The sequence below is a fragment of the Penicillium lagena genome (genome assembly GCF_028827675.1).
Source record: "Penicillium lagena strain IBT 129212 chromosome Unknown utg000003l_segment0_segment0, whole genome shotgun sequence".
Taxonomy (NCBI): domain Eukaryota; kingdom Fungi; phylum Ascomycota; class Eurotiomycetes; order Eurotiales; family Aspergillaceae; genus Penicillium; species Penicillium lagena.
This window is the reverse complement of record NW_026623224.1, coordinates 2,058,416-2,082,088: the sequence shown is the minus strand read 5'-3', so window position 1 is coordinate 2,082,088 and position 23,673 is coordinate 2,058,416. Positions and strand designations below refer to the sequence as shown.

Below are 23,673 nucleotides of genomic sequence, written 5' to 3'. Positions count from 1 at the left end.
CGTCGAAAGGTCTACCGCCCCGTCAACCAGCTGACCCATCCCTTTGTCGACTCTTGGGCTGCGCGCTCCGCGTTCTGAGCCATAACATCCAACTGGCCCGGCGCGTAGGTCTTCGTCTTCGACGCCGCCGCATCGATAGCCCTCTTCGCATTGACAGCATCCATCACACCCGCACCAGTCTGTCTGGCATCCTCTCCAGCAGCGACGGCGGCAGTAGTCGCACCCACAGCAATCACACCAGAATCCTGCTCCTCCCCACCCAATCTCTCGGCAAGAAACCGCTTCGCCTTGTTCCACGGGCGCTGCGCCTTCTCCTCTTCCTTCTTCTGTTTATAGATTGCGCCGATTTCCTCGTTCTTGACCATCTCGATCTGCTCCGGGGTCGCCGTGCCAGCCGCGTAGGCGATGCGTGCTTGCTTGAGAAATTCGAGTTCGCGTTCGATCCACAGTTTCTTTTGGCGGCGGTTGTATAGCGTCAATGAGACCATCGAGTAGACTGTTAGGACGCCGCAGATGCCTGTTTCGAAAGCTGTTTAGCAAGGCGGGTCTCTCGCTAGACATAGACCAAGAAAAGGAAAAAGCCTTTTGTCAGAAAAGGAAGACAAGAGGAAAGATACACACCCGTTGCAGCAATTAACGTATACACCATCCCCTTGTGCGCTTTATTCGCCACTTTCTGTCCCGAAGCTACCCAGCGGTCCACGAGCGACTCCTTCACCATGCGGTTCGCACGCGCCTGGGCCCGCAGCCGTTCGACCTTCTCCCGGGGAGATTCGGGTTTCCCATCCGGGCCTGTAGATTGGTTTGGTGCATTTGCATTGTGTGACGTGGCGGTGTTATTCTTCGATTGAATGGAGTCGGGGAGATTGTACGGCTTGCCGCTGGCTTTGGAGCTGGCGTAGGGGCCCGTCGCTGTGAACCGCGTTGCGTCTGCGGCGGATCGGGACATGGCGCGGAGGATGGGTGGGAGGCGGAGGAGAACTCAAGGCAAGGCTTTGGGAGCCTGAATGGGAGGGTTGGGGTTCTTGGATTGGAGTGTGGGGGAGAAACAACGGAGGAAGTGAAATGGTTGACGAGGTAAATTTTCCAGCGCAGCACGGGACGCCAAGACTGACGGAGCCAAGTACAAGTTGCACCCACTCGCTCCCTTATTGCCTACAACACAACCCGAAAATGCCATGGAAAATTACAATGCTGCAGACCTGTCCTCGGTCCTCCGTACTCTCTCCGACTTGACGGCACAGGCTCAGTCCCAGCCGGGGCAGTCTGCTGCCCGAGAACAGCACCACCATGGCCGGGACAAGCCATCATCTCACACCCGCACACCACCCGCCGACCTAGCTACAATAACCACCTGGCCAGCAGCGCTCCGCTATGTGATGCGCACCGTAGGCCAAAACGAAGAGACCCAGCTGCGCATCCGCGGTCTAATCCAAAGCCAACATACCCACGAGCGGCAATGGTGGAGAGGGCGCGAAGCACTCCTCGCAAAACAAGCCGCGCGGGGTGAGAAGAAGAAGGAACTAGACGCTGTCCTGTACATACTCCTTTTCTTCTCTTTTCTTTGTGTCGACCTGAATCAGAACCATAACTGACGGTTCTTCTAGTCGATCGATCGGCGCACCGGTTGACCCGAAAGAAGTATCTACAGCGGCCGAAGACCGTGCGGCGCTCACGAACTATGACGAGAAGGTGTACAAGGCCTCCGCGCAGATGGCGGAATCCATGGCGGCTGAGTTGCGTGGGATGGGGATTCCGTTCTTTGGGACGATGAGGAAGGATCTCGTGAGGAGTGAAGCGGTGAACAATGATGAGGCGAAGTTGACGGCTTCTGAGCTGCTGGACTTGCAGCGTCGCATGCTGGAGCTGCTGCAAGATCTGTGTAAGGAGTGAGGCTTTTGAGTAGGCGCATCAAGCGCCTTCCTCGTACTGCAGATTGGGCTCGGGATTGCACGAAAGAAAAGGGCGTGATCTCGACAGTGCACATTCCCATACAATGAGGAAGGCCCTGAGATGTGGTTCTCCCGCCACGCAGATCCCGCGCTTGCAACGGAGTGATACACCCTGGTTCAAGGTGACATCGAGATCAGTACCCAATGCCCGTGAACTACCGATCCCGCTCCACATCCTCGGACGCCTTGGGAGGCAGCGGTGCCGTGGGTTATTGAGCTATAATCATCAGAATTCACGGCTACTCCGAGTGGACTAACCCGAACGACCAAGTTCAAAGGCACGTTTCCCCTTTCTGGGAGTAGACGATCGATGAATGGGAACAAAGATCGATGTCTGGCAAACCTTTGCTTTCTGGACTAGGCCCTCTGCAGGACTGAAGCGAGCAGACCATACCGTCCCTCCGTCCAACGTTGCTACCCTTCACAGCACCATGGAGCTTGCAGGACACTGACCAGACCCTCGCCTCCAGGAATGGGAGATGGATATAGACCTGGATACAAGCAGAGAGGAGATATGTTCCTCTATTCCATCTACCCTTCATCAACCGCATGAAAATTCAAGTCAGGCAGATCCTGTTGCGATAGAGATAGGAAGTAGAAACTGCAAAAGCTTTTGTTCTCTAGCATGGCTACCATGCCGACGATGAGGCTCTACACCCTCAGACAGCAAAAAATCCTGATAATCAGGGCCATTGATTCATGCAGTGCCCGTAGGGAGCAATAAAACCATAGGTAAAAAGGAAGAAGGCCACTGGCAACACACAACTGTCCAGACCGAAAACAACCAGCCAGCCCAGTGACACGCCAGAACTCCAACCATGTCCGTTGAGCATCTAGGACGGAATGGCAAACGGGACTCACATTAGATGTGTGAACCTTGTATGAATGAAAATGACATCAATAAAGGAAAGAAAGAAGAGAGCACGATGGAGCTGGATCCCATGCGAGAGAAATGAATCGATCGTTAGAGCGATCATAAAGACACTTGATAGTAACTCCGTTGCAATGCTGATGGGAGAAAATGACGAGATTAACAAGAAATAAAAAACAGTCGAGAAATCCTCCCATTTTTATGGTTGAAACTCCTTTCGGGGAGTTCAGCCATCCTTATCCATCCAGTGTTCCTTCCGTCCACGAGGAATGATGCGAAAGATGCACGTGCAAAATGAGACCAGAGGAGAATCAGAGACCATGCGCCGATGACCAGGGCGGGAGATAATAAAGATGCGAGATGGAGTAAAACGGAAAAGGAACAAGGTCTATGCGCAAGGTGGTCATGCATCATTTCATGTCGGATTTAAAGGTCGGGCACCAATTGCTGCTGCTGCTCGGCCACCGCGACTGCAACGGCCACCGCTGCGCCTAGGATGGCACTTTCGGGCGCCGGGTTCAGCTGGATGGATGCGTCACAGCCGGGGTGTGTCTCCGCGGTCAACTGATCCAAGTAGATCTGGCAGTTAGAACGGAAGCCCGGGTACTTGTTGATGACGGTGCCGTCGCAGGCGATGGAGAGGTTATTGGAGGCCTCTTCACTTTCAACCACGGTGACTTCTGGGGTCTCCTTAATGGGGGATTCGGAGGCGAGGGGAGGGGTTGTGGAGAACTCGGCCTCGTTGCGCAGACACCACATGCTGTGGATGCCTGTAGCCAGGTATGCCGCGGCGCGACGTGAGACAAGCTGGCAGACCCGGCGCAGGAACCGAAGATCTTCGACGGAGGGATAGGAAGGAAAGGTGTGTTCTTTCTGGAGGAGGGCGGCCGAAGCGGCAAGCGAGGCGGATGAGTCCTCTTCAAGGAAGGCGACAATGCTAGTATCCAAGGAATACGTCTCGCGCATGGAATGTGGCAGCTCGCCACTGAAGAGACCGGCGGTTTCGACGGCCTCAACGATGATCAAGCGGACGATTTCGCCCAGATACCGGCCGGTGATCATGTACTCGAGCGGCTGGTAGTCGGGACGCAGGTGGGTGCGGTTCAGGATGTCGTCCCACCGGGTCATGGGCAACACGCCGCCACCGAACATGCTCAGTTCGCTGTTGATGATAACGTGCTTGGCGTGGTCGAACCAGCCCCCTGGGCGCTCTCCAAACTTGGACCGGCCAATTTCATGCACAGGGAAGTGGATAGCCATGTTGGTACCGGTCCCCAAGATCAGTGACATGCGGGTCTTAGGGTCGACATAGGCGCGCGAAAGGAGTGCCGCGGAGCTGTCGTTGACCAGAGCCGCCATCGACACGTTGAGGCTGCGCTTGCGACAGGATCGGATGATCAGATCGCCCAGTTCTTGTCCCAGAGTTCCGTTCGAGCACATGAACCCTTTGCCCATGTGGATCACCAGCCCACTGTTGACCGAGGTCTGCTCAATCGGGAAGGACCAGGACAGGCCCATGGCCAGCGGCACGTCACCGCGGCCGTAGTCGGTGCCCACGTCCCTCAGCATCTCATCAATGCGCTCGGCCATCCAGTCAAAGAACTGTGTTCCTTCCAGCAACTTGACCACGTTGTCGATCCGCGATGACGCTACCTTCACAATGCGCATCGCGTCGTCCCGGCCATTCAGTTCAATCAACGCCACGCGGAACGTCGATCCGCCTACATCCAGGGCGAGGAAGGTTCCCTTTTCGGTGCCGGCTGGCAGGACGTGGTTGTAGGAAGGCAGCATGCAGCAGGGACTGGACTGCAGGCAGTGGCGGAACTGTGCGCGGATCTTCTCTGACATGTCGGCCATCTTGCGGGTGGAGGACAAGGGTTTGCTGAAGAGGGTATCGACTTCATCGGCGAAATCATCGAGGGTCCGGCGGCGCCAGTGCGCGCCCAGGAAGGGCTTTCGCCGCCGTTGTGAGAAGCCACGGAAAAGCGAGGGGAAGAGAATCATGGTTTCCAGTGCGGTCACCACATTGTGGAAGAGCTCCTGCAGTCGGTGCAAGATCTTGACCAGCGGGGCCGACATGGTCTCGATCAGGGGGGGAGGGCGGGTGATGTTGAGAGCCGCAAGTTATTCGGGGGGTGGGGAAGGGGAACAATCAGTCAGACGGCATGTGTAATGTGAACGAAAGAGGTAATCAGGGGGGGATCGGGTGAAGATAATAAGTAGTTGAGTGAGGTGACAGTCGCCAGGTGGACCGGTGGGATAGAGTCGCTTTCACAGATTATCTTGTCTCTCTTGACTCTCCCCACTTGTGATGGTGTGTTGTAGGGGCCAGGAGTTTCAGCGGCGGCAGAAAAGAGAGTCGCGTCCAAGCATGGATCAGCATTGGTCCATTCCGAGCGTGTCACCGCAGGCCGTGGCAGAAAGTGCAACTCTGAAGGCCGTCGGCGTCGCAGCGGCAGTGGGTAATCACGAGAGTGACCTTCTCTGCCGGGTGGGGCGGTCGCACTACTACTAAGGACCGACAGGACCAACCCTGCTTGATGCCGATTTCTTCGTTGTTGAACGGTTTTTTTCTTCTTTTTGGCTTCCAACTTCTTTTCCCTCTGCAAGTCAAAACGATTATCCCTCGCTCATTCCTCGCGTGGTATGGTGCCTAACACTCGCATACTCAATGCGACACCCCCTTGAGTGCAACGTTAGCGTTGCCCGGGACGGTTACATGTGGAGTTTTCTGCCATCTGCCCCAGGAACTGTGCCATCCCGTCGCCAGGCATAAAAGCGGTGGCCTGTCCGTCCGATCGACTTGCAGTCTTTATAATGACTGGCCATAGCTTCTTCGGATCGCCATGAACCCCGGACCTGTCGCCATCACAGGATCAGAATCATCTGAAACATAGGGTTTAACTCCGGGGATCGGGTCTCTATGCAACCACTGCCCGGAGCGCCCGGCTTGGCTGTCGGGCGTTGATTACGTGGTAGTAGTAGTCTAATTTGGCAGTAGTGACATCGTATGTAGTAGTAGGAGTCTCTTCCTACACAATCAAGGGTCCAAGGAGGATTCATCCTTCCCCGGATCTGGGTCAGTGGCAACTTTCTGGAACTTCGATGCGCCGGAGGAGTTTGCAATAGGGCTGGGAGGATGACATCACCCGCGTGTAGGATTCACATCATCTGCTAGGCGCCTAGCATTTGTAGATTCTAGTAGCCTGCCAACTACATGCAGCAAACAATGTCGGCCGAACGAGTGCAGGATAAAAACGGCGAACCCATCATGGAGGGCGACTATGTCTACACTAGGTTTCGCGGCGGAACCCACGAGGGAGAGGTACTGTCCCTTTTTGTGGGAATGGAGCCATCATTATTGACCCGAATAGGTCAAAAGGATCGTGATGGATGACGCGGGCGCGCGAGAAGAAGGTGTCGCTAATCCTCCCAAGGCGAGTCCTCGTTTGTCTGGACAGCAGAATGCAAGCAACTAACAGGAAGGAAGCAGGTCATTTATATAGATCAGCACGGGCATAGGGTTGCGCACAATCCTAGCACGCTGGAAAAGAAGTAATGCAAGTCATTCTTGTCACGTATACCTGTCGGGATGGAAAATATATATTCTGGCTAGATATATGAAATTGATATACCAACGCATCCTACCTGTGCTTCTAAAGTCAGAAGTATCTCTGTACCCGTATCGGGCGACGATAATGATCCATCTCTACTGTTGACATTATTATCGTATACATCCATCTAATCTACCTTGCCGTTCCCGGCAGTTGAACCCCGCGTGCCGATCTGTGGGGAGAACGAGTGGAGCGACCAGGCGGCCACGTTTTTGTGTTGACTCTCCAGTTGTATAGTTCTGGTATGCTCTACAAATATACTACATTCGATCAGTACTCAATTCATTCAGCAAGACCAGTTTTTGAGCCTGTACCTGCGTTACGCCGCACACCTTTCCCCGCACGCAGGCTTCGCATCTTCCAGCGCCCGAGGTGGAGGGGCCTGTGATTCGAGTTGATGACCTGGTTAGAGTTCGGAAACGCTTCAATAATAATAATGGCGGCCCTCACAGAATCCTGTTTTCGAGCGCATTTCCTCGGCTGGAGAAGTCCTAGGCCATGACTAGTTCGGTCGATCCTCCGGAAGAGTAAGTCACCGGAGAAGGATCGACACGCGGTCAGCGTTCAAGACACATGAGACCGAGGTGGGGGCCCAGCTATACACGGAGGAGAAAGGGAGGTTGTTCAAATTCTTTTCTTCACCAAGCAAGAGGTAGTGCTATATTCGGTACCTAGCCGTCAAGGGAGGCCGGTGGTAAGTGTACTCCGTGTTTTCGGAGAATATCGCTGCCACATCCAGAGGCATAATGCTAAATGTAGCCAGGATGTTCACTTGCTGGTCAGTCATCATGAAGGCCGGTGTCATTGTAAATCTAGGGCTCGCATGCGGCGCCATCGCCGACCATGCTGGTCGACGTGCCACGCCCGACCTCATCCAGGTGCTGTCGACCGTCGCGAACGAACCCTCGGAGATCGGAGAAGACACAGCGGCCTCGGTCTCAGACTTAGTTTCGCAGCTCCAGCATGGCACACAGTCCACAACGCCGGGGTCCGTCCAGGCGGCCTTGTCGAGCATCGAACAGGCCGTGTCGGGAGCGTCCAGCATCGTGGACGCAGCCACCGCCATCACGGCGGCCGGACTCATTCCGAACGAGATTGCGTCGTTCCTCAATGGATACCTGGACAGTGAGCTGAATTCACGGGACAATTCAAACCCTGCCGCCAAGCAGAACATCTACCCTTACAAGGCCGCCGCCGATGCCCCGTATTCGGTTCCCGAGAGCACTCTTCGCGCGGCCATCCACATCCCCGACTCGTTCTCCTTCGGTCGCAATGGCAACACTCCGGTCATCCTCATCCCCGGGACGGCGATTCCGGCGGGAACAACCTACTACTATAGTTTCAGCAAGTTGGCCAATAGCTCCGCGGGCATCGATGTGGTGTGGGTGAACATGCCGCGCGCATCGCTGTCAGACGCACAGGTGAACGCGGAGTACGTGGCGTATGCGATCAATTACATTTCGGCGCTCAGCGCTGGGCAGTCGGTGGGGGTGATCTCCTGGTCGCAGGGCGGCCTAGACACGCAATGGGCACTGAAATACTGGCCCTCGACACGGCTCATAGTGGCCGACTTCATAGCCATCAGCCCCGACTTCCACGGAACCATAGAAGCGAATGTCCTCTGCCCAGCACTGGACCATCTAGCCTGCACGCCATCAATCTTCCAGCAGGAATGGACCGCGCAGTTCATCCAGGTCCTGCGCGCAGACGACGGCGATTCGGCTTACGTCCCCACCACGACGGTCTACTCCAGCTTCGACGAGATTGTGGAGCCCCAGTCCGGCGGCAGCAATGCATCGGCTTTCCTCCGCGACGCGCGTGGCGTCGGAGTCACCAATGCCCACCTCCAGACAGTCTGCGCGGACAAACCCGCGGGCGGGTTCTATACCCACGAGGGCGTCTTGTACAACCCACTTGCATGGGCGCTAGCGGCTGACGCAATCGCGCACCGAGGTCCGGCTAGTTTGGATCGCATTGATCTCGCTCGCGTGTGTCAGCAAGTAGTGCCACCAACTCTGGGCCTGGATGATGTGTTGGGGACCGAGGGGCTGCTGTTGGGTAGGTTTTCTTTCATTGTGCTCGTTCTCTTTGCCTCAAATAGCAATATGTTGACCAAAGCATCTCTCTCACAGTGGCCGTGGCAGAGATCCTGGCGTATCAACCGCTGGCTACGAGCGAACCGGCAATCCGGGCGTACGCGAAGCGGAACCAAACGGTAGTTGGGTAGTTAAGAAGTAACACATAGTGGAGCAGACTGGTCGCACAAAGTGGCATGCCTGTTGAGATAGACAGACGGAGCGGAAGAAACACGAGGAATTCGGTCAGCACTGGTTGATTGACTATATTAATTGATGAATTCCATTATACTTTGCTTCTTCGCTTCCTAGTGATCATCCTGATGAGGCAAACACCGGCAGACCTTTCTTGCTAAACTATATTTGAAAGACTTGCGCGTTGCTGGGCCACATCTCCGTTCTTATCCTGTAGAAAGCAACGCCTTACACGGAAACACCGCGCGCGAAGAAGTCGTCCGCCTCCCGAAAAAATACCGTCTCCCAGACGTCGCAGTTAAGTTCGTCGAGGATGAGCTTTATAGAGATGTCTTGAAAGATCGTTACAGCTGGGGAGCTTGTATTGGCTTCGACACAAGTCTTCTTGGGGGTTAGAGAGAGTGTCACTCCATCCGGAGACATGAACATCAGTGAAAGTCTTGGGGGTTTTATAGAGCTCCAGTGGCAACGGAAAACATTTGGGACAACGCGTACGCATTGTGTGATGCCCCAGCAGGAGAAGGACGTTCCGGAATCCTTCGCATCGTAAGTGCCTAAAACAGTTACTGTATTAAAGCTAGTGTCAACCGTGATTATTACCTTTCAGAGCCGAGATTCTGCCTTCGGCACTTTTGGCTTAGCGGTATATTTGGCACACATTTTGGTTGACACGTTCTGACTCTCTTCATATCGGATTCAAGGAGTGGACCGAAAGGGGTGAAGAATGGGGATACAGACGCGGCGAACCTACGCGTCGACTATCCGAGCCTGCGCGCCATTGAAGAGGAGATCGAAACTCAAGGGGATGAAATCAGATTTATCAGAAAGAGCAAGCCCTACGGGGAAGGGATCCGGCATGAAAGTGCCGGGACTCTTTACGCCACGGGGGATCACGAGAGGCAGACATATGCAACTGACAAGAAGAGAATGATACTGGTCACGAACAACAAGAGTAGGAGTACGTGCTCTCAATCTGTCAAGGGCAATGTTGTCGCTGCGTCTGGTGAACGGGTGAAGAAGCCACCCAGAACTATGCGTCGCGCCGAGCTTCCTACTTGGATTGAGTGGGCGCTCATCGAGTTCCCAAGCGATTGGGACCCGGAAAAAAAATGCAAAAGCCTCAATTTGCCCACTAGTTCAGTATAACATCGGCATTGGGGAGTTAGTGCATAGCTTAATATGGATTGATTCGATCAGAATGCCCAGAAATGATCCCATCGACCGGATGCTTAATGGGTGGACCGATGGCGACATCGGCTGGGGAACGAAAGGTCGGCGAGTTGATCTGTCACCTGATTCAGATATGCACTCTGGCACACTGGTCTTTTGCTCTGCTTGCCACTGTCCCATTTGCGATTGCTCGCTTTCCACGGCCGTCTTTCCTCCCGCCCTGCACATCCTCATTTACGGGCCCCTTTTCGCTGAGGAAGCTGGCGTGGATTGCCGAGTCTCTAATCCCAACACGGCAAAAGTGCCAAGGCTATCCCCCTGGCTGCTCCACCGGACTCGCGGTGGCGAACCCAATTCTTTCCAGAATTTCCATTCTGTGTGGCCAGTTCCAGGGGACCGCGTGTGCTGGTGCGACGGTCCTCGCTCTCAGCGCTCGTTGTTATTCGCCATCGCCTAACACCCCTGGCAGTGCGCTAGCCCGACTGAGTGGTCAACACGAAACGCGACGGATGGGTCCCGGTCGGCTCGCAGCGACCCAACCACGCGCAGCGGCTGTGGAACCCGACTGGCGAGTGATTCGCTCGAGCAATACGAGAGGAACTCTCGCTCCTCTGCCTCTCCGCCCGCGCAGAGTCCTCACCCTCCCTAGTGGGCTTCGCCTCTTCTCCACTGCCCGAAACACTGCCAAGCCAGACTCCTAATACGCATCACTCCAATTACGTGGGCCGGCTGGGGGCCGCGACGCCTCGCATCGTCGCCCGTTTGCCCCCAGTTTTTCTTTGCGCGCTCATTTGGCTGGAGTTATTATCTTCTGGTCCAAGCCTTTCTCTCCCTAGCTCAGCCGCGTGGGCCCCCTCCCTCTCGTTTTCTCTCTCTCTTTCCCTCCGTCTCCCCCATATCATTCCTTGCCCCCTCCCTCCTGACGACAGGCCGCCTTGTCGACTCCCGGTTCCCGGCACCCCCGAGTAGGGCCCTTCTGTTTCCTTCAATCCATCTCCTCTTGGCCCCCCTGCTTCGCCTCTGGATCTCCCTTCTTTTATTTGGAAGATTTTCCTTCCTAGCCACTCTTTCAAACCACCATCATGATGTTTCTCAGCGTATTGTTGTCACTGCCCTTCGTGCATAATGCCGTTGCACAAAGCAATGATGCGGACATGATGTCCTTCAAGACCGTGAGTGGCCACGCCCAACATTCCTGATAACCTGGCAGGAATCTGATCTATGTGTCCAGCTTCCCGACTTGAGGGCAATGAAATTCGAAACGGAAATCAAAGACCGGGAACGCTTGACCGAAGGCTACTGGTTCGTGGCGCCGTATGGCCAGATTGACCCCGAGCACCCGACCAAGCGATACGAGCAATATCAAATTGGGCCGTATATCTACGACAATGATGGCGTATGTTTCCTTCTTGATTTTCTGCCATGTCGCCCCGACTGACTGACACTTTGCGCCACAGATCCTCATCTGGGGTGGATCGCCCATGTCTAATAACCTCAATGTGTTCGATTTCAAGGCCGTCTGGAACATAGACGGAGACCCGCACCTGTCGTTCATCTGGCAACGTGATTTTGAAGCCTCGACGCCAGGGAGCGGAATGGTGTTGAACCATCATTATGAGGTCGAGAATGAGGTCGGTGTGACTAATGACCTCGTTGCCTTCAATATGCACGAGTTCAACATCTTGCCAGGTGGCAAGACAGCGTTGGCTTGCACGTACCGGTCGCAGGAGAAGGACATGTCTGATTTCGACCGGCCCAACGAGAAGACTTGGTTGCAGACAGGCGGGTTTGTCGAACTCGATATCGCAACCTCGGAGGTTCTTCACGAATGGGATTCCCGCGACCTCGTTAACCTACACGAGTCTAATATGTTCCACGCTTGGGACGCTCCGGCTGGCAAACCGGGATTTGACTATGTGCACATCAACGCTGTCGACAAGAACGACGCTGGCAACTACATCATCTCGATGCGTTTTACCAACACTCTCTACTATATCGACGGCAAGGATGGCCATATCATCTGGCGCCTAGGTGGAACGGACAGCGATTTCAACTTCGACTTCCGATTCTCCCACCAGCACGATGTCAAATTCCTCTCTTCGAACGGCACACACCACGTCGTCTCGTTCATGAATAACGCATCCACCGAGGGCAGCAACGATGAGGATCACTCCTCCGCGTTAATCGTTGAGATCGACGAGACGGACATGTCAGCTAAGCTCATTCGTCGTATCGACCGCCCGGACGGCGGTCTCACCCGTCTGCGTGGTAACGTTCAGATGCTCCCTAACGACAATGTCTTCATCGGCTGGAGTGAGCGAGGCTACCATACTGAGCATGCTCCTAACGGTGACCTGCTACTAAGTGCCCGATTTGCGTCGACTCGCTACTCGACGTACCGTGCCTACAAGTTCCCCTTCGTCGGTCGGCCCCTGACCCCACCAGATGTGGTCTCTTCTGTTTTTGGCACCAACGACGAAGATCTGACGACGATCGTGTACGTTAGCTGGAACGGCGCTACGGATGTCGCCGGGTGGAACTTTTACGCTCAGGCATACGACAGGGGTGACAAGGTGTTGATTGGTTATGCCGACAAGGTCGATTTCGAGACCATGTACATTGTGGATGGCTTTATGGACTGGATCTCTGCGGAGGCGGTCGATGCCAACGGCACAGTGATGGGCACTTCCAAGATGCACCGCACCGAGACCCCTACTCACTGGAAGAATTCCGGCTGGCAGGGTAACTCGGAGCACCCGGCGCCCGATGACCCAGAGCTCATCAACGCCAACCTGGACAATTCGCCTGCCGCGGACACCGACGGGAACATGGATGGCATGGATGGCATGGATGGCATGTCGGACGACAGCTCGAAGTCTGGCAGCTCGTACGCCGATGCTAAGCAGGTCACAAAGGCCGTGTACAAGGCCTACGAGGTGATTAAGGGCGTTGGTGGCTTTTTGATCTTTATCCTGGTGGTCTGCTCTGTGGGTGGTGCGCTCTACGGTGCCTGGCGCATGATTCGTTACCGCCGTCACCGTGCATACCACCACCTCCCTACCGATGAGGGCTTGCCCATGGATGAAGCCCGAGTTGTGAATGAGGCCCGCTCTTTTTCTCTAGACGAGGCTCGCTCTCTGGATAACGAAGCCAGATCGCCTCGCCCCGAGTGATTCCTTTTTTTTTTTCTGTCTCTCTGCATGACTTAGCATCCCTTGCATCATCTGCTCTCTTGCATCCGCATTGTGTTGTCATTGTCCACGATCCATCGCCACGCCCCTCGCCCTCACAACTGCCGACATTGGGTCCAAACTGCCTTGAGGTCCAAATTTGGCACCAACCCCGACCCCCAAATTATGACACAAACACCTCTAAAAAACAAAGAAAAACACAGAGGAGCTGAGGGTATGGGTATATACTGGTCAGGTCGGTCATGATCGTTCATGCATATCATACCCCATTTGGCGTTGTCTTGCTACTTTTGCTCTTTTTTGCTACTTATTTGGGGTCGTTTCTTGATTGTTCGGGGCCACAGGAACCACGAAGAGTCCAGTCCCTGTATAATACTATCCTTCTCTCACTCACCGTCTCATCTTTCCTTTTTATTGTTTCGTTGTGACAACTCCATGTATATATTGCATAATCGAATTGGACTCGTTGCACATCTTACCTACTGAACTGCCTTATCGCCATTACTTCCCTACAGGAGTTACCCATATCAATAATCCCACCTGCAAGATTTTCTTCAGCGCTTCCCTCGTCCCCATGGGGGCCGCTAAACGAAAATGATGTAACCTCGGAATTCTTTGTCTTAGATATGCATACAACTGTTTCAGCATGGCTATCTAAATCCTTTGATCTGCGCCTAGGAAGGGACTTTAACCAATTTGAGATAATCATCTAACCTGAACAACATTATTCATGAACCCTGGCCCACTATTCTTGCTGCCCTCCTCCCTGCCTGTAAGCAGGGACCCGGCCCAGTTGGTTATTATTCACAGTACAACTCGACGATCATTATTATTATTCGGAGAAGATCGTTGGCCGGATAGTTCGCTCGATAAGGCCCCCCCATGTAACCTTCTTTATTGAAATAGGCTACAAGCCCCCTGTAAAGTGTCTTGGATCATAAGGTTTACAAATACTCTATTTGAAGAGCAAACAATAATAGCTCCGGAGTACCTCCCCGGTACCTCCGTACTACTATGTGATTGTTTTAGAGTTCAAGAAAACAATAATAATAATAAGATTTAAGCCACGTTCTCGTATTCTCGGACTCCCCCTTTGATTTGATTGTCTGTGCGGGGGCCGAGAGTGGCGAGTGGCTAGGCTAGATACGAGCGGAGCGAGGCTGCAGGTCCTAGAGTTTATTTGTGGCGATGTTCTTTTTTTGGCAGGTGGCTATGCTATGTATGGTCGGGCATCGGCTAAGAGGTTTGCATTTATGTGTTTGTGTAGGTTTTTGGCTTCGATAATATTTGGTAGGTGTGCCTGTCCACTGTTTGTTTCTGATTGGCAGTTTAAGCGATATCCTTCTAGATCATATCTCCGGCAACAACCGTGGAATTTTAACATATAGGAAGCAAGATATGACGAAGTTTGTCATATATTTTAATTCATCCGGACCGATTCAAATAACGAGGACTACTACTTGCTCCATGTGCTCTCTCTATGAATCCACAGGAGCGGAGAGAAAGAAATTGAGTTGTGTAGACCTTCTCCACAATCTATCTACAACCTAATTTAACGGAAACAAACGTGACTTGAGAAACAGATATTCCATTACTACAATACCTAGAGACGGTACCTCTCTACTTTGAGACTCTATATTGTATGTACTTTGGCTCGTTTATTTATTTTTGATCCCCGAAACCGAGTTCTCGCGCCGACCGAATTACAATATGTAGTTCTTCCGCTCGGGCTAAGGATACAGAGAGATCTAGATGAAATAGGACAGAAGTTCTGGAAAACATGCCCTCGGCGTGAACCATACTGAAAGTGATACACTACTAACAAATTGTTGCTCTGGATCTCTCTACGACATGATATCAGAACATCTGAAAACTGAGAACCCCAGGCCACCTCTGCGATCTCGATCAAGTCATCCTCCGAGAAAATGATATCTTTATCGGGCGAGTCAGGGCGTAGCAGGAAGATATTCTATACTGGAATTCTGAGATGCCCGTCAGCCACGGCTTGGCCATCCCTGTTGGACTTGATGGTTGCTTTTTGCTTCTCAATTCGGCAATTATCCTGGCAGGGTAACCTCGAATGAAGCGGTAGCCAGGCCGAAAGATGTCGAATGCGACGTCCTTCTTTTTCTTACTGGTGCACATAAAGAGGTCGATGTTCATATCGCCATTGGAATCGGTCACCCACAAATTGGCATTGCTGCGCAACTTGTTCTGGGACTCTGAAAACCCCGTCTCGATTATGAATAAAGAAAGTGATCAGTGCGGCCTGCTGGGAGTGTTTTCGGCGAATATGACTCGTCGGGCTCCTTCAGCCGCGATGGCAAAGCGACTCGGGCGTGTCCGGGTCGCTTTGTATAAGTTCCAGTGCGGCTATTCGCTCCACTAGGGCCCCGTTCTGCCTGCCTCATCTCTTTCCAAGACCACGAACCGGTTCTTGCTAGGGAGCGCCAAAGAACGCTCTCGCCGTACTGATCATACTAAGTTGCTTTTATAAGACCCTACTCTAAGAAAAGAAACAGCCATGACAATTAGTCACTGTCCAGGAAGCTAAGTTCGATGGACACACGATAAGAGTCCCACAAGTAGTTGTAGATCTTCATGCGGGCCTCTCCGAGCAGCCGCAGCAGGGACGGCAGGTTTGGCGCATGGTCCTTTCGAGTCAGGACACCATCCTGGGTCGCTGGCTTCGGCAGGACCGGGGGGAGAGGGGCTCTTTCGGAAGCGGCGAAGCGAGCAATCTCGTTTTGCTTGGTGTGCTCGAGATCCGAATTTTTGAACCACTCCCAATCGTCAGGGTTGGGGAGACTGGTAACGCCGCAGATGTACTCATCCAGGCAGTGGGGAGAGCAGGGCTGACTGGAAGCAGCTGTGTGAGCCTTGAGGTTCACCAGGTATTCGAAGTCTCCCTCGGTGTGTTCCTCATGGTGGTAGTGGCGGTGGTGGTGGTTGACATCGAAGGGACTGGCCCCGTCATGACCAGCGAGAACGCCTTGATCAGCCATGTTGAGAGCCATGTTGGTAGAATGTCTTTTTTGAAAGATGATGAGAGAGAGAGAGAAGTAAAAGAGAGATGTGTGTGTATCCAGATGGAAAGAGCAGTCGCCGACTAAGCAGCACCGACTAAGCACGGGTCATTTTCGCTGGATGGCATCTCATATGTGTTGGATGGCACCGTTAATGCAGCCCTCTGGGTACCCTAGATAGATCCCTGAGTAGTTAGTGTAGCGATGCATGATAGAAATCATGCTCACGGCGGTGGTGAAATTAACCAGAGAGGAGGCCATAGATACCCGATTATGCTGCTATCGGTGAGTACGTTAGGGATACATGCACTAGATCGCAGGCTAACAGAGGCAATTCGCCCGACTGCAGTAGGTAGTTGCCAGCTGTGAAGTGATGGAAGTGAACAAGTGATGCCAATCAAGATAATCCACGCTAACCGGATTCGTCGCGATCTTCCCGTCTTCTTCTGGCCACACCAAAAACGGTATCTTCCTTTCCCTCCTTTTCCTTTCTCTCGCCATGTTCCTCTCTACTGCCCGCCAGACTGTCCCTGCATCGCACTTCGTGTCCGGTCGATTCCAATTGACTACACTCTCCCGTCGTGCCTACAGCACTCCATCTCGCCCGCCACCACCACCGCCACGCCCCTCATCCTCCCCCCCCATACCAACCGCTCGCATTTCAAGATCCTCCCAATCCTCGCCATCATCGGCCTCGGCTCAGGATCCTACGTCCTCCTAGTCAAATCACGCACAGGAGCCAACAAGAACCCTCGATCATCATCGACCTAGCCTCACCACCATCCCCCCAACAAGAATACAACACAAATAACAAAAAATGGCCAACGTCACCGCCGACACCAACACCGCCCTGCCGGCCTCGCAGCCCACCCCACCAACCACCTCTACTAACACGACCCCGCGCTTCTCCACGGCAGATGTGACAGTGGTCTTCTTTCTCGGCGGACCCGGCAGTGGGAAAGGCACGCAGTCCGCCAACCTGGTGAAGGACTACGGCTTCGTGCACCTATCCGCCGGCGACCTGCTGCGAGCCGAGCAGGTACGCGAGGGAAGCCAGTATGGTGAGCTGATCAAGACCTACATCCGGGAAGGCAAGATCGTGCCGATGGAGGTGACGGTGAAGTTGCTGTCGAACGCAATGGCCGAGTCCCTAGCGGCGGGCAGTGCCCCCGGCGCGAACAAGGGCCACAAGGCCCGGTTCCTTATCGATGGGTTCCCCCGCAAGCTGGACCAGGCTGTCTTCTTCGAGGACACTGTTTGCCCGTCGGAGTTGGTGCTTTTCCTTGATTGTCCCGAGGAGGTTATGGAGACACGCTTGCTGAAGCGCGGAGAGACGAGTGGGCGCGATGATGATAATGCTGAGTCTATTCGGAAGCGGTTCCGCACTTTCGTGGAGACCTCCATGCCTGTTGTGCATGCTTTTGAGAAGCAGAATAAGGTTGTTTCGGTCAAGGCGACTGGCTCGGTTGATGAGGTGTATGCGCATGTTAAGGCAGGCATTGAGGCTCGCGGGTTGCATCCTCTGTGAGGTGGGTGTGGTATACTTGTCAATTTATGCTGTGTGGACATCTGCTATAGAATGTAGACTTTCTTTTGTTCTCTTCAACTTCGCTAGTTAATAGAAACTCTGTCCAAGTCTAAGAATTGATATTCTCCTATAGAAAAAAGAAAAGAACAGTGAGGAAATATGACAAAAGAAAAGGGTTGTTCCTCTTGGACGCATAAACAAGACAGACATGACATGAACTCGTGGGGATCCATCCCAAAATAACCAACATCCCAACCGCGGACAGGAGGACAAGGACATCCACCCTTTTCTACCAAATATAAAATTCTTCCAAGTGGCCTTGCTTTTGGGGTTTTTTTCCTTTCTCTCTCCTCGTAAAAAAACACCATCCATGCACATAGCAGAAATCACTTTACTCAGCACCAGCCTCAACCTCGCGAGGTTGTGCCTGTGGCTGCGACTGCGACTGCTGCTGCTGCTGCTGCTGGGGATTCCGCCGCCGGTCACCACCAGCACGAGCCTTATCTCCGAACTTGCCCTGGCCCGCAGTCGCCTCCTGGTCAGCAGCAGCCTGGATGCCCTCGCGGACAAAGCGCTCCTTCTCGGAGCGGACAACGTCCAGCACGCCCTCGAGCGAGCGGCGCCAGACCATCAGACGGCCCTGCACTTCGGCCCACTGCTTCTCGCCGAAGACGCGGTAGGTAGCGCGGTGGATGAGGAACTCCGACTTCAGCTGCGAGAGCTTGCCCTCGACCAGGCCGGCGCGGATGGTGTCGATGACCCACATCTCGACGTCGGAGGCGGGGATGCGCAGCGCGGAGACGATGGAGGAGTAGGGGAGGGAGCGCGACGGGGTGGATGCGGCCAGCGAGGTAAGAGTGAGGAGTCGCATCTTGGTCTGCAGGGCGGTGCCGGCGTCGGCGAGCACACCGTTGGAGATCGAGGCGAGCGGGTTGGCGGAGACAAAGGCCTCGTAGGCGTCGAGGGTGTCGGAGGTGAAGATCTCGAGGAGCTCGAAGAGCGTGCTGTCGCTGGAGCGCAGAGCCTGCACAGCATCCGAGGCCGTCAGGGGAGTGAAGTCGAAGACGGTGGAACGGCGCAGGGCCGAGGCGAGCGCGCGCACTGCCAATTCGCGGGCTGCGGGCTGGCTCGCGTCCGCGGCGGGGATGGTCTCCAACGCTTTGACGATGTGTGACTGCGCCAGCTCGTCATCGCCTGCGGCTGTAGAGGCGTCCGCAATTGCCAAGTGCAACTTCTGCGCCTCCTCATTGTCCAGCTCCCAGGCCGTCAGCCACGTCTCCAGCTGGCTCGCCAGCTGTGGCTTCAGTGCTTCAAAAGCGTACCCGGACCCGGACTGCCGGATCACGGCGACAATTGCCAGCAGGACGTGGTACCGGCTCGAGTCGTTGGTGGACAGGGTGTTGAAGATGGTGGTGAGGATGGAGATGGCCAGAGTGGGACCGAACTGCGGCGAGGTGGTGATGGGCTTGGCGAGGTAGGTGCAGATGCGAGGAAGGAACACGTCCGGGTCGGAGGACTGGTGGACGAGGTGCACGAGGAGGTTGTAGGAGGATGTGATTTCTGAATTGAAATGGTCAGTCTCTTTTTTTTTTTTTTTTTTCCCTTTTGTTTGGCGGGGGACCCAGCATCCAAGACTCACCCTTCTCGGGGGCGCCGTTCAAAGCCGTCGCGGACGACACAAGCTTCTTCAGGACTTCATCGCGCTGCTTGAGATCCGGCTCGCCTTCGGATTGTTCCTGCTCGCGGAGAGGTTGGAGGAGCGGGGCGATCTCGGACTGGAGGGTAGCGCCCTCGGGCTTGCGAAGAGCGTCGATGTACTGAGCGAACTCCTCGGCGAGCTCGGAAAAAGAGCCCTCGATGAGGAGGGTGTTGGTCGGAGCGGGCATGATGGGGTGGATGGTGGGTGAGAGTAGAAGGGAGAGAGAGAAAGAAGGAGGGAGTGTTTCTTTGACGGTGGAGCCCGAGTATCGATCAGTGGGAAATTTCAGTGTGTGCCAAAGTCTTGGCGAGAGACTCAACCACAGCCAACACCGACGACACTTCGGAACTACACTACTTTTTACCACGCATTTCAAAAATATTATGATTAAGAGAATAGTTCAGTCAACGTCGTCTGGCGTAGACAAATACCTCTGCAAAAGCAACAAGACAGGGAAAGACAAGCGGCCACGCTCATAGATATGTGGGCAACATCTTCAGTGACAAGCACTCGAAGAAAGGATGAGGGGGAATCGATTCAAAAAGCCGGCACAAAACCGTCATCGCGTGGAGATAAGTGGATAGAACAAGGAAGAAACACGGGATGGCCCAGACCAAAGACACACCCGAAGGCTTACAGAACCAGACGCATGGCAAAGAACATGGCACCCGCGAGCAGGCCGGTCGAGTAGACCTGCAGACCGTCCATCACAGCAGCGTTGCTGGTGGTGCTGGCAGCAGCCACAGAAGAGACGGATCCGCTCTTGGCGCTGTTGCTGCTGCTGGAGCCAGTGGAGGTGGCCATGGTCAGAGTGCTCGAGGCATGAACCGAGGACGAAGCGGTGGTGTCGGTCGCACTGGCGTTCTTGGAACCACACTTGGCACTCTTCTTGCAGGTGCGCTGGCCCGTGGCGTCGTTGGGATGCGAGTCGATGCACTGGCCGTACGTGGCCTGGCAGACGTAGAAGGGGACGGTCTCGACGTAGGATGATACGTCAGGAACAGAGCCGTCACCGCACATGCACTGATACTTCAGAGTGGCCTGGAGGTAGGAGTCAGTAACAGACTGAAAAGTTCGGGTTGAATTCACATACAGGGTCGCAGGAGTTCTGCTTGGTGTCACCGTTGCAGATTTCAGGGCATGTGTTCCGCTGGCCCAAGCACCAGGAGTCTGTGAATCGGTAATCAGTGTTGCCCAGAAGAGGAGGGAAAAGTCAGGACATACTCAGATCATCGGTCTTGACCAGGCCGATGTTGAAGTCAGCCGGCATGTTGTAGGCAGTGGAGTTCTGGCCCACGGCCGAGGCGACCAGGGCAGAGAGAGCAAGGATGGTAGAACGCATGGTGATGTATATGGAGGAGGAGTGGATGCAGATGTGAATGAATGGTAGACGGACGCAGAGAGTATGGTGTGATGGGAAAGGGAGATGGTGGGAGGAAGAAGAAGAAAGCAGAGAAAGAAAAAGAAGCAGAAGAAGGAGCAGACACACAGGACAACAACAAGGAGGCAGGAATGGGAGTGTCGCACCTTCCCTGTGTGGACGACACCTCTGCCAGGGTAACGCCCTGGGTTGCATACTTCCTGTACTATCCTATTCCTCTGCCTGAAACACTATACATTCTCGAGTTAAATCCTGAATTACTCGCACGATCGCAGGGATTAGGTACAGTGCCCTGTCTCAGTGAATAAACAACTTGAACTCCTCGACATTCCTTGCCCATTCCTCATCGACAGGAACACCTCCTTGCGGCTGTCAGCGCCGAGCGCATACGTACTCGCGCCAGGAACATGCCCGTGTCCTCACATGTACCACTCCAGACGCAGACAATCGACTGTATCTAGCATCGATCAAGTGACTTCCAATCCATTCGATCTATACGAATCGATCGCTCAGGGCACACCCCATCATGTGATCTCCAATCACGTGACTACACCCGGATCTATGGGCCGAGGTAAACGCAGCGAGCGGCAGAACGAACTACAAAACGTAAAAGAAGCTTGAGACACAATTGATCTCCTCCCCATTCCTGCCTTTCTTTACAAACCGCATACAATGGCTGACCCAGACGCCGAAATCGCCCACCTCCGCACCAATCCCTGGGCCAACAACCTCATCTCCTCACCGGACTACACCGCCATCCCAACAGACTCACGGCGCTTCAAGCCGAGCACTGGCGAAGACGGCTTCTTCGCCGGAACGCTTGCGACAGCACAGACAATCCCGCATCTGGTCACACTGCAACGAACGCAACTCGCCTCCGCACCAAACGAGGTCCCAGCATGGTTGCCGGCGACGAAAGATGATGCGGCGAGCGCCGCAAAGTCCACGCCGGGCGTCAACCCGGCGGATATCATTATGATTTTTGATCTTGGGTCGCCGGGTCTATCGGGCCATCCGGCTACCGTGCATGGAGGGATTGTTGCGACGCTAATTGATGAGGCGATGTCCTTGGCTGTTGCGGCTCATACTTCTAGACCTCTACCTGCAGCTACATCGGCGCCGACGGCCGCCGAGGGTGAGAGTGATGTGGAGAAGAACCCGCGCGGCAAGACCTTTACGGTGCAGTTGGATGTGCGGTATCGGAAGCGGGTGGTTACGCCGGCGCTGCTGGTTGTGCGGAGTAGGGTTGTTGGGCGCGCGGGGAGGAAATTCTGGGTTCGGGCTCAGGCGGTGCAGGAGGATGAGGAGGGTGCGGGCGGTCATTTGGAGTGGGCGAGGAGGAAGGTGGTCAAGGCGGATGCGATGGCTTTTTGGATTGTTACCTCGGATACCAAGCTTTGAGAGTGGGGGGTGAGCATTAGAGATGATTTTCCCCTTCATGTACATAAGATTGAGGGTTTGCACATACTACATATACTAAATAACACTATATGCAGTTCACAGTATATAGACACTACTATAAACAGGTTTGTTTCTATTCCGCAATCCTATATACAAGTGTAAACAACCCCAACTACAGCTTCTGCTGTACCTTCCTACTCCCCAAATTCCGACTCGCACTAACAACCAGTCCAACCTGTGTACTCAACGCAATAACCTCCCCATTGCGATCCAACACCGTAACATCCAGATCCGTGCGTCCATCGCGCACCACCTTCGTCACAATGCGACTATACAGCCACTCAACCCCCTCAGCAGGGAGGCGCTTCTTCATATCGATATTGAGCGTAACAGTCGGATACCAGAACTTTGCCACGTTCTCAGGCACATCCGTGCCCTGCGCCTTAGCCTCCGCCGTCGCAGAGACAGTATCGAACCCGTCCAGCGCCATGGGGAACATGTCGAGCAGATACACAACCGCCGCGTCGGTCCAGCGCGCATTGGAGTCCCCGCCGGGCCGGAAGCGCGCCCATTGATCTATAGCCAGCGATCCCGTGCGTCGATGCTGCGCTTCTCCTTTGCCGGGACCGTATAGCTCTAGCTGCGCGGCGGCGCGCCGGAATTCGGTGAAGGGTGGTTCGAGGCGCACCCAGGCGCCGTCGGAGCCGCGTTGCGCTAGGGCCGCGAAGTCGATCCCCCCATTGGGCTTGGATCCAGGCGGCGGAGATGGCTGTGGCACCCACCCAGTTGCAGCGCTGATCCCCACCTCCGCGTCCGGCGGACTGACCGTGATGTAGCCCGCGACTTTGACTTCAAAGGTGCCCTTATGCTTCTCGGATTCCTGGAGCAGTTTCACGTGAATGGTGCTGGTGCGCAGGCCCAGCTTGACGTCTTCGACTTCGCAAATTGCGGTTCCGGAGGCGGTGCGGCGGAGGAAGGAGAGTTGCAGCGAGATTGGGCTGGCGGAGCTGGAGTATTGTTTAGGATGGGCGTGGGCGAAATGCGTGATTGCAAGGCGGTATAGGACTGCTGTTGTGTAGCCGCCATGGGGGACTGATGGGTGTTGGTTAGTTTGATGGACTGGATTGGGGCTAGCATGTAGTGGTCGGTAGGTTGATACCTGTTCCAATACACCACTCAGGGTGTAGGTAGGCTCTGTACTTGTTGGAGCCCTGGGGAGTGACGCGGATGGCGTCCTCGAAGGCGGAGTTGAGAGGGGGCGACATGGTGGGTTGAAGGTAGAGAGTGAGAAGTGAAGTGATGAGAGAAGAGAGTTATTATGATTCGAAGCTCGCAATTTGTTCTACGCAGATGATTACGATCACCTCGGTGCGTGCTCGGAGAACCTCGGCAGTCATTCTGGAGACAGAATTCCCCGGAATCCAGCCTTATCTTATCCGAGATAGTACCAGAGTGGAAACCGAAATTTTTGTATGAGAGAAGACTACAAAATACTATGTACTCTGCTGCATTTCCGTGTATAACCCATTCAACACAATGAACACCAGTAGAAGGAACCCGAAATCGAATC

At 54.3% G+C, this 23,673-nt stretch overlaps 14 protein-coding genes across 14 annotated transcripts; 8 read left to right on the top strand and 6 right to left on the bottom strand.

Moving 5' to 3' along the window:
- Positions 1 to 11: 11 nt before the first annotated feature.
- N7510_006012 (cytochrome c oxidase assembly protein COX14) lies at positions 12 to 949 on the bottom strand (the record flags this gene model as incomplete). The annotated part of the gene is made up of 2 exons (XM_056977938.1): positions 12 to 517; positions 622 to 949. The coding sequence occupies 2 exons, from the start codon at positions 947 to 949 to the stop codon at positions 12 to 14; spliced, it is 834 nt and encodes a 277-aa protein (XP_056833970.1).
- Positions 950 to 1,178: 229 nt separating this feature from the next.
- N7510_006011 (DUF2458 domain-containing protein) lies at positions 1,179 to 1,893 on the top strand (the record flags this gene model as incomplete). Its single annotated transcript, XM_056977937.1, has 2 exons — positions 1,179 to 1,537; positions 1,608 to 1,893. 2 exons carry the CDS (start codon positions 1,179 to 1,181, stop codon positions 1,891 to 1,893), a joined length of 645 nt encoding a protein of 214 aa, XP_056833969.1.
- Positions 1,894 to 3,249: 1,356 nt separating this feature from the next.
- N7510_006010 (putative hexokinase) lies at positions 3,250 to 4,902 on the bottom strand (the record flags this gene model as incomplete). Its single annotated transcript, XM_056977936.1, has 1 exon — positions 3,250 to 4,902. The coding sequence occupies one exon, from the start codon at positions 4,900 to 4,902 to the stop codon at positions 3,250 to 3,252; it is 1,653 nt and encodes a 550-aa protein (XP_056833968.1).
- A 1,150-nt stretch (positions 4,903 to 6,052) lies between these two features.
- Positions 6,053 to 6,302, top strand: N7510_006009 (uncharacterized protein; the record flags this gene model as incomplete). Its single annotated transcript, XM_056977935.1, has 2 exons — positions 6,053 to 6,148; positions 6,198 to 6,302. The coding sequence occupies 2 exons, from the start codon at positions 6,053 to 6,055 to the stop codon at positions 6,300 to 6,302; spliced, it is 201 nt and encodes a 66-aa protein (XP_056833967.1).
- A 923-nt stretch (positions 6,303 to 7,225) lies between these two features.
- N7510_006008 (putative lipase) lies at positions 7,226 to 8,664 on the top strand (the record flags this gene model as incomplete). The annotated part of the gene is made up of 2 exons (XM_056977934.1): positions 7,226 to 8,495; positions 8,570 to 8,664. 2 exons carry the CDS (start codon positions 7,226 to 7,228, stop codon positions 8,662 to 8,664), a joined length of 1,365 nt encoding a protein of 454 aa, XP_056833966.1.
- Positions 8,665 to 9,128: 464 nt separating this feature from the next.
- Positions 9,129 to 9,853, top strand: N7510_006007 (uncharacterized protein; the record flags this gene model as incomplete). The annotated part of the gene is made up of 2 exons (XM_056977933.1): positions 9,129 to 9,253; positions 9,409 to 9,853. The coding sequence occupies 2 exons, from the start codon at positions 9,129 to 9,131 to the stop codon at positions 9,851 to 9,853; spliced, it is 570 nt and encodes a 189-aa protein (XP_056833965.1).
- Positions 9,854 to 10,959: 1,106 nt separating this feature from the next.
- N7510_006006 (uncharacterized protein) lies at positions 10,960 to 13,050 on the top strand (the record flags this gene model as incomplete). Its single annotated transcript, XM_056977932.1, has 3 exons — positions 10,960 to 11,049; positions 11,109 to 11,273; positions 11,335 to 13,050. 3 exons carry the CDS (start codon positions 10,960 to 10,962, stop codon positions 13,048 to 13,050), a joined length of 1,971 nt encoding a protein of 656 aa, XP_056833964.1.
- A 2,549-nt stretch (positions 13,051 to 15,599) lies between these two features.
- Positions 15,600 to 16,073, bottom strand: N7510_006005 (uncharacterized protein; the record flags this gene model as incomplete). The annotated part of the gene is made up of 1 exon (XM_056977931.1): positions 15,600 to 16,073. One exon carries the CDS (start codon positions 16,071 to 16,073, stop codon positions 15,600 to 15,602), a length of 474 nt encoding a protein of 157 aa, XP_056833963.1.
- Positions 16,074 to 16,593: 520 nt separating this feature from the next.
- N7510_006004 (uncharacterized protein) lies at positions 16,594 to 16,815 on the top strand (the record flags this gene model as incomplete). Its single annotated transcript, XM_056977930.1, has 1 exon — positions 16,594 to 16,815. One exon carries the CDS (start codon positions 16,594 to 16,596, stop codon positions 16,813 to 16,815), a length of 222 nt encoding a protein of 73 aa, XP_056833962.1.
- A 96-nt stretch (positions 16,816 to 16,911) lies between these two features.
- ura6 (uridylate kinase ura6) lies at positions 16,912 to 17,622 on the top strand (the record flags this gene model as incomplete). The annotated part of the gene is made up of 1 exon (XM_056977929.1): positions 16,912 to 17,622. The coding sequence occupies one exon, from the start codon at positions 16,912 to 16,914 to the stop codon at positions 17,620 to 17,622; it is 711 nt and encodes a 236-aa protein (XP_056833961.1).
- A 391-nt stretch (positions 17,623 to 18,013) lies between these two features.
- N7510_006002 (PCI domain protein) lies at positions 18,014 to 19,508 on the bottom strand (the record flags this gene model as incomplete). The annotated part of the gene is made up of 2 exons (XM_056977928.1): positions 18,014 to 19,182; positions 19,262 to 19,508. The coding sequence occupies 2 exons, from the start codon at positions 19,506 to 19,508 to the stop codon at positions 18,014 to 18,016; spliced, it is 1,416 nt and encodes a 471-aa protein (XP_056833960.1).
- Positions 19,509 to 19,954: 446 nt separating this feature from the next.
- Positions 19,955 to 20,663, bottom strand: N7510_006001 (uncharacterized protein; the record flags this gene model as incomplete). The annotated part of the gene is made up of 3 exons (XM_056977927.1): positions 19,955 to 20,362; positions 20,415 to 20,491; positions 20,546 to 20,663. The coding sequence occupies 3 exons, from the start codon at positions 20,661 to 20,663 to the stop codon at positions 19,955 to 19,957; spliced, it is 603 nt and encodes a 200-aa protein (XP_056833959.1).
- Positions 20,664 to 21,374: 711 nt separating this feature from the next.
- N7510_006000 (PaaI family thioesterase) lies at positions 21,375 to 22,103 on the top strand (the record flags this gene model as incomplete). The annotated part of the gene is made up of 1 exon (XM_056977926.1): positions 21,375 to 22,103. One exon carries the CDS (start codon positions 21,375 to 21,377, stop codon positions 22,101 to 22,103), a length of 729 nt encoding a protein of 242 aa, XP_056833958.1.
- Positions 22,104 to 22,275: 172 nt separating this feature from the next.
- Positions 22,276 to 23,368, bottom strand: N7510_005999 (thioesterase family protein; the record flags this gene model as incomplete). The annotated part of the gene is made up of 2 exons (XM_056977925.1): positions 22,276 to 23,195; positions 23,263 to 23,368. The coding sequence occupies 2 exons, from the start codon at positions 23,366 to 23,368 to the stop codon at positions 22,276 to 22,278; spliced, it is 1,026 nt and encodes a 341-aa protein (XP_056833957.1).
- Between the last annotated feature and the right edge of the window lie 305 nt (positions 23,369 to 23,673).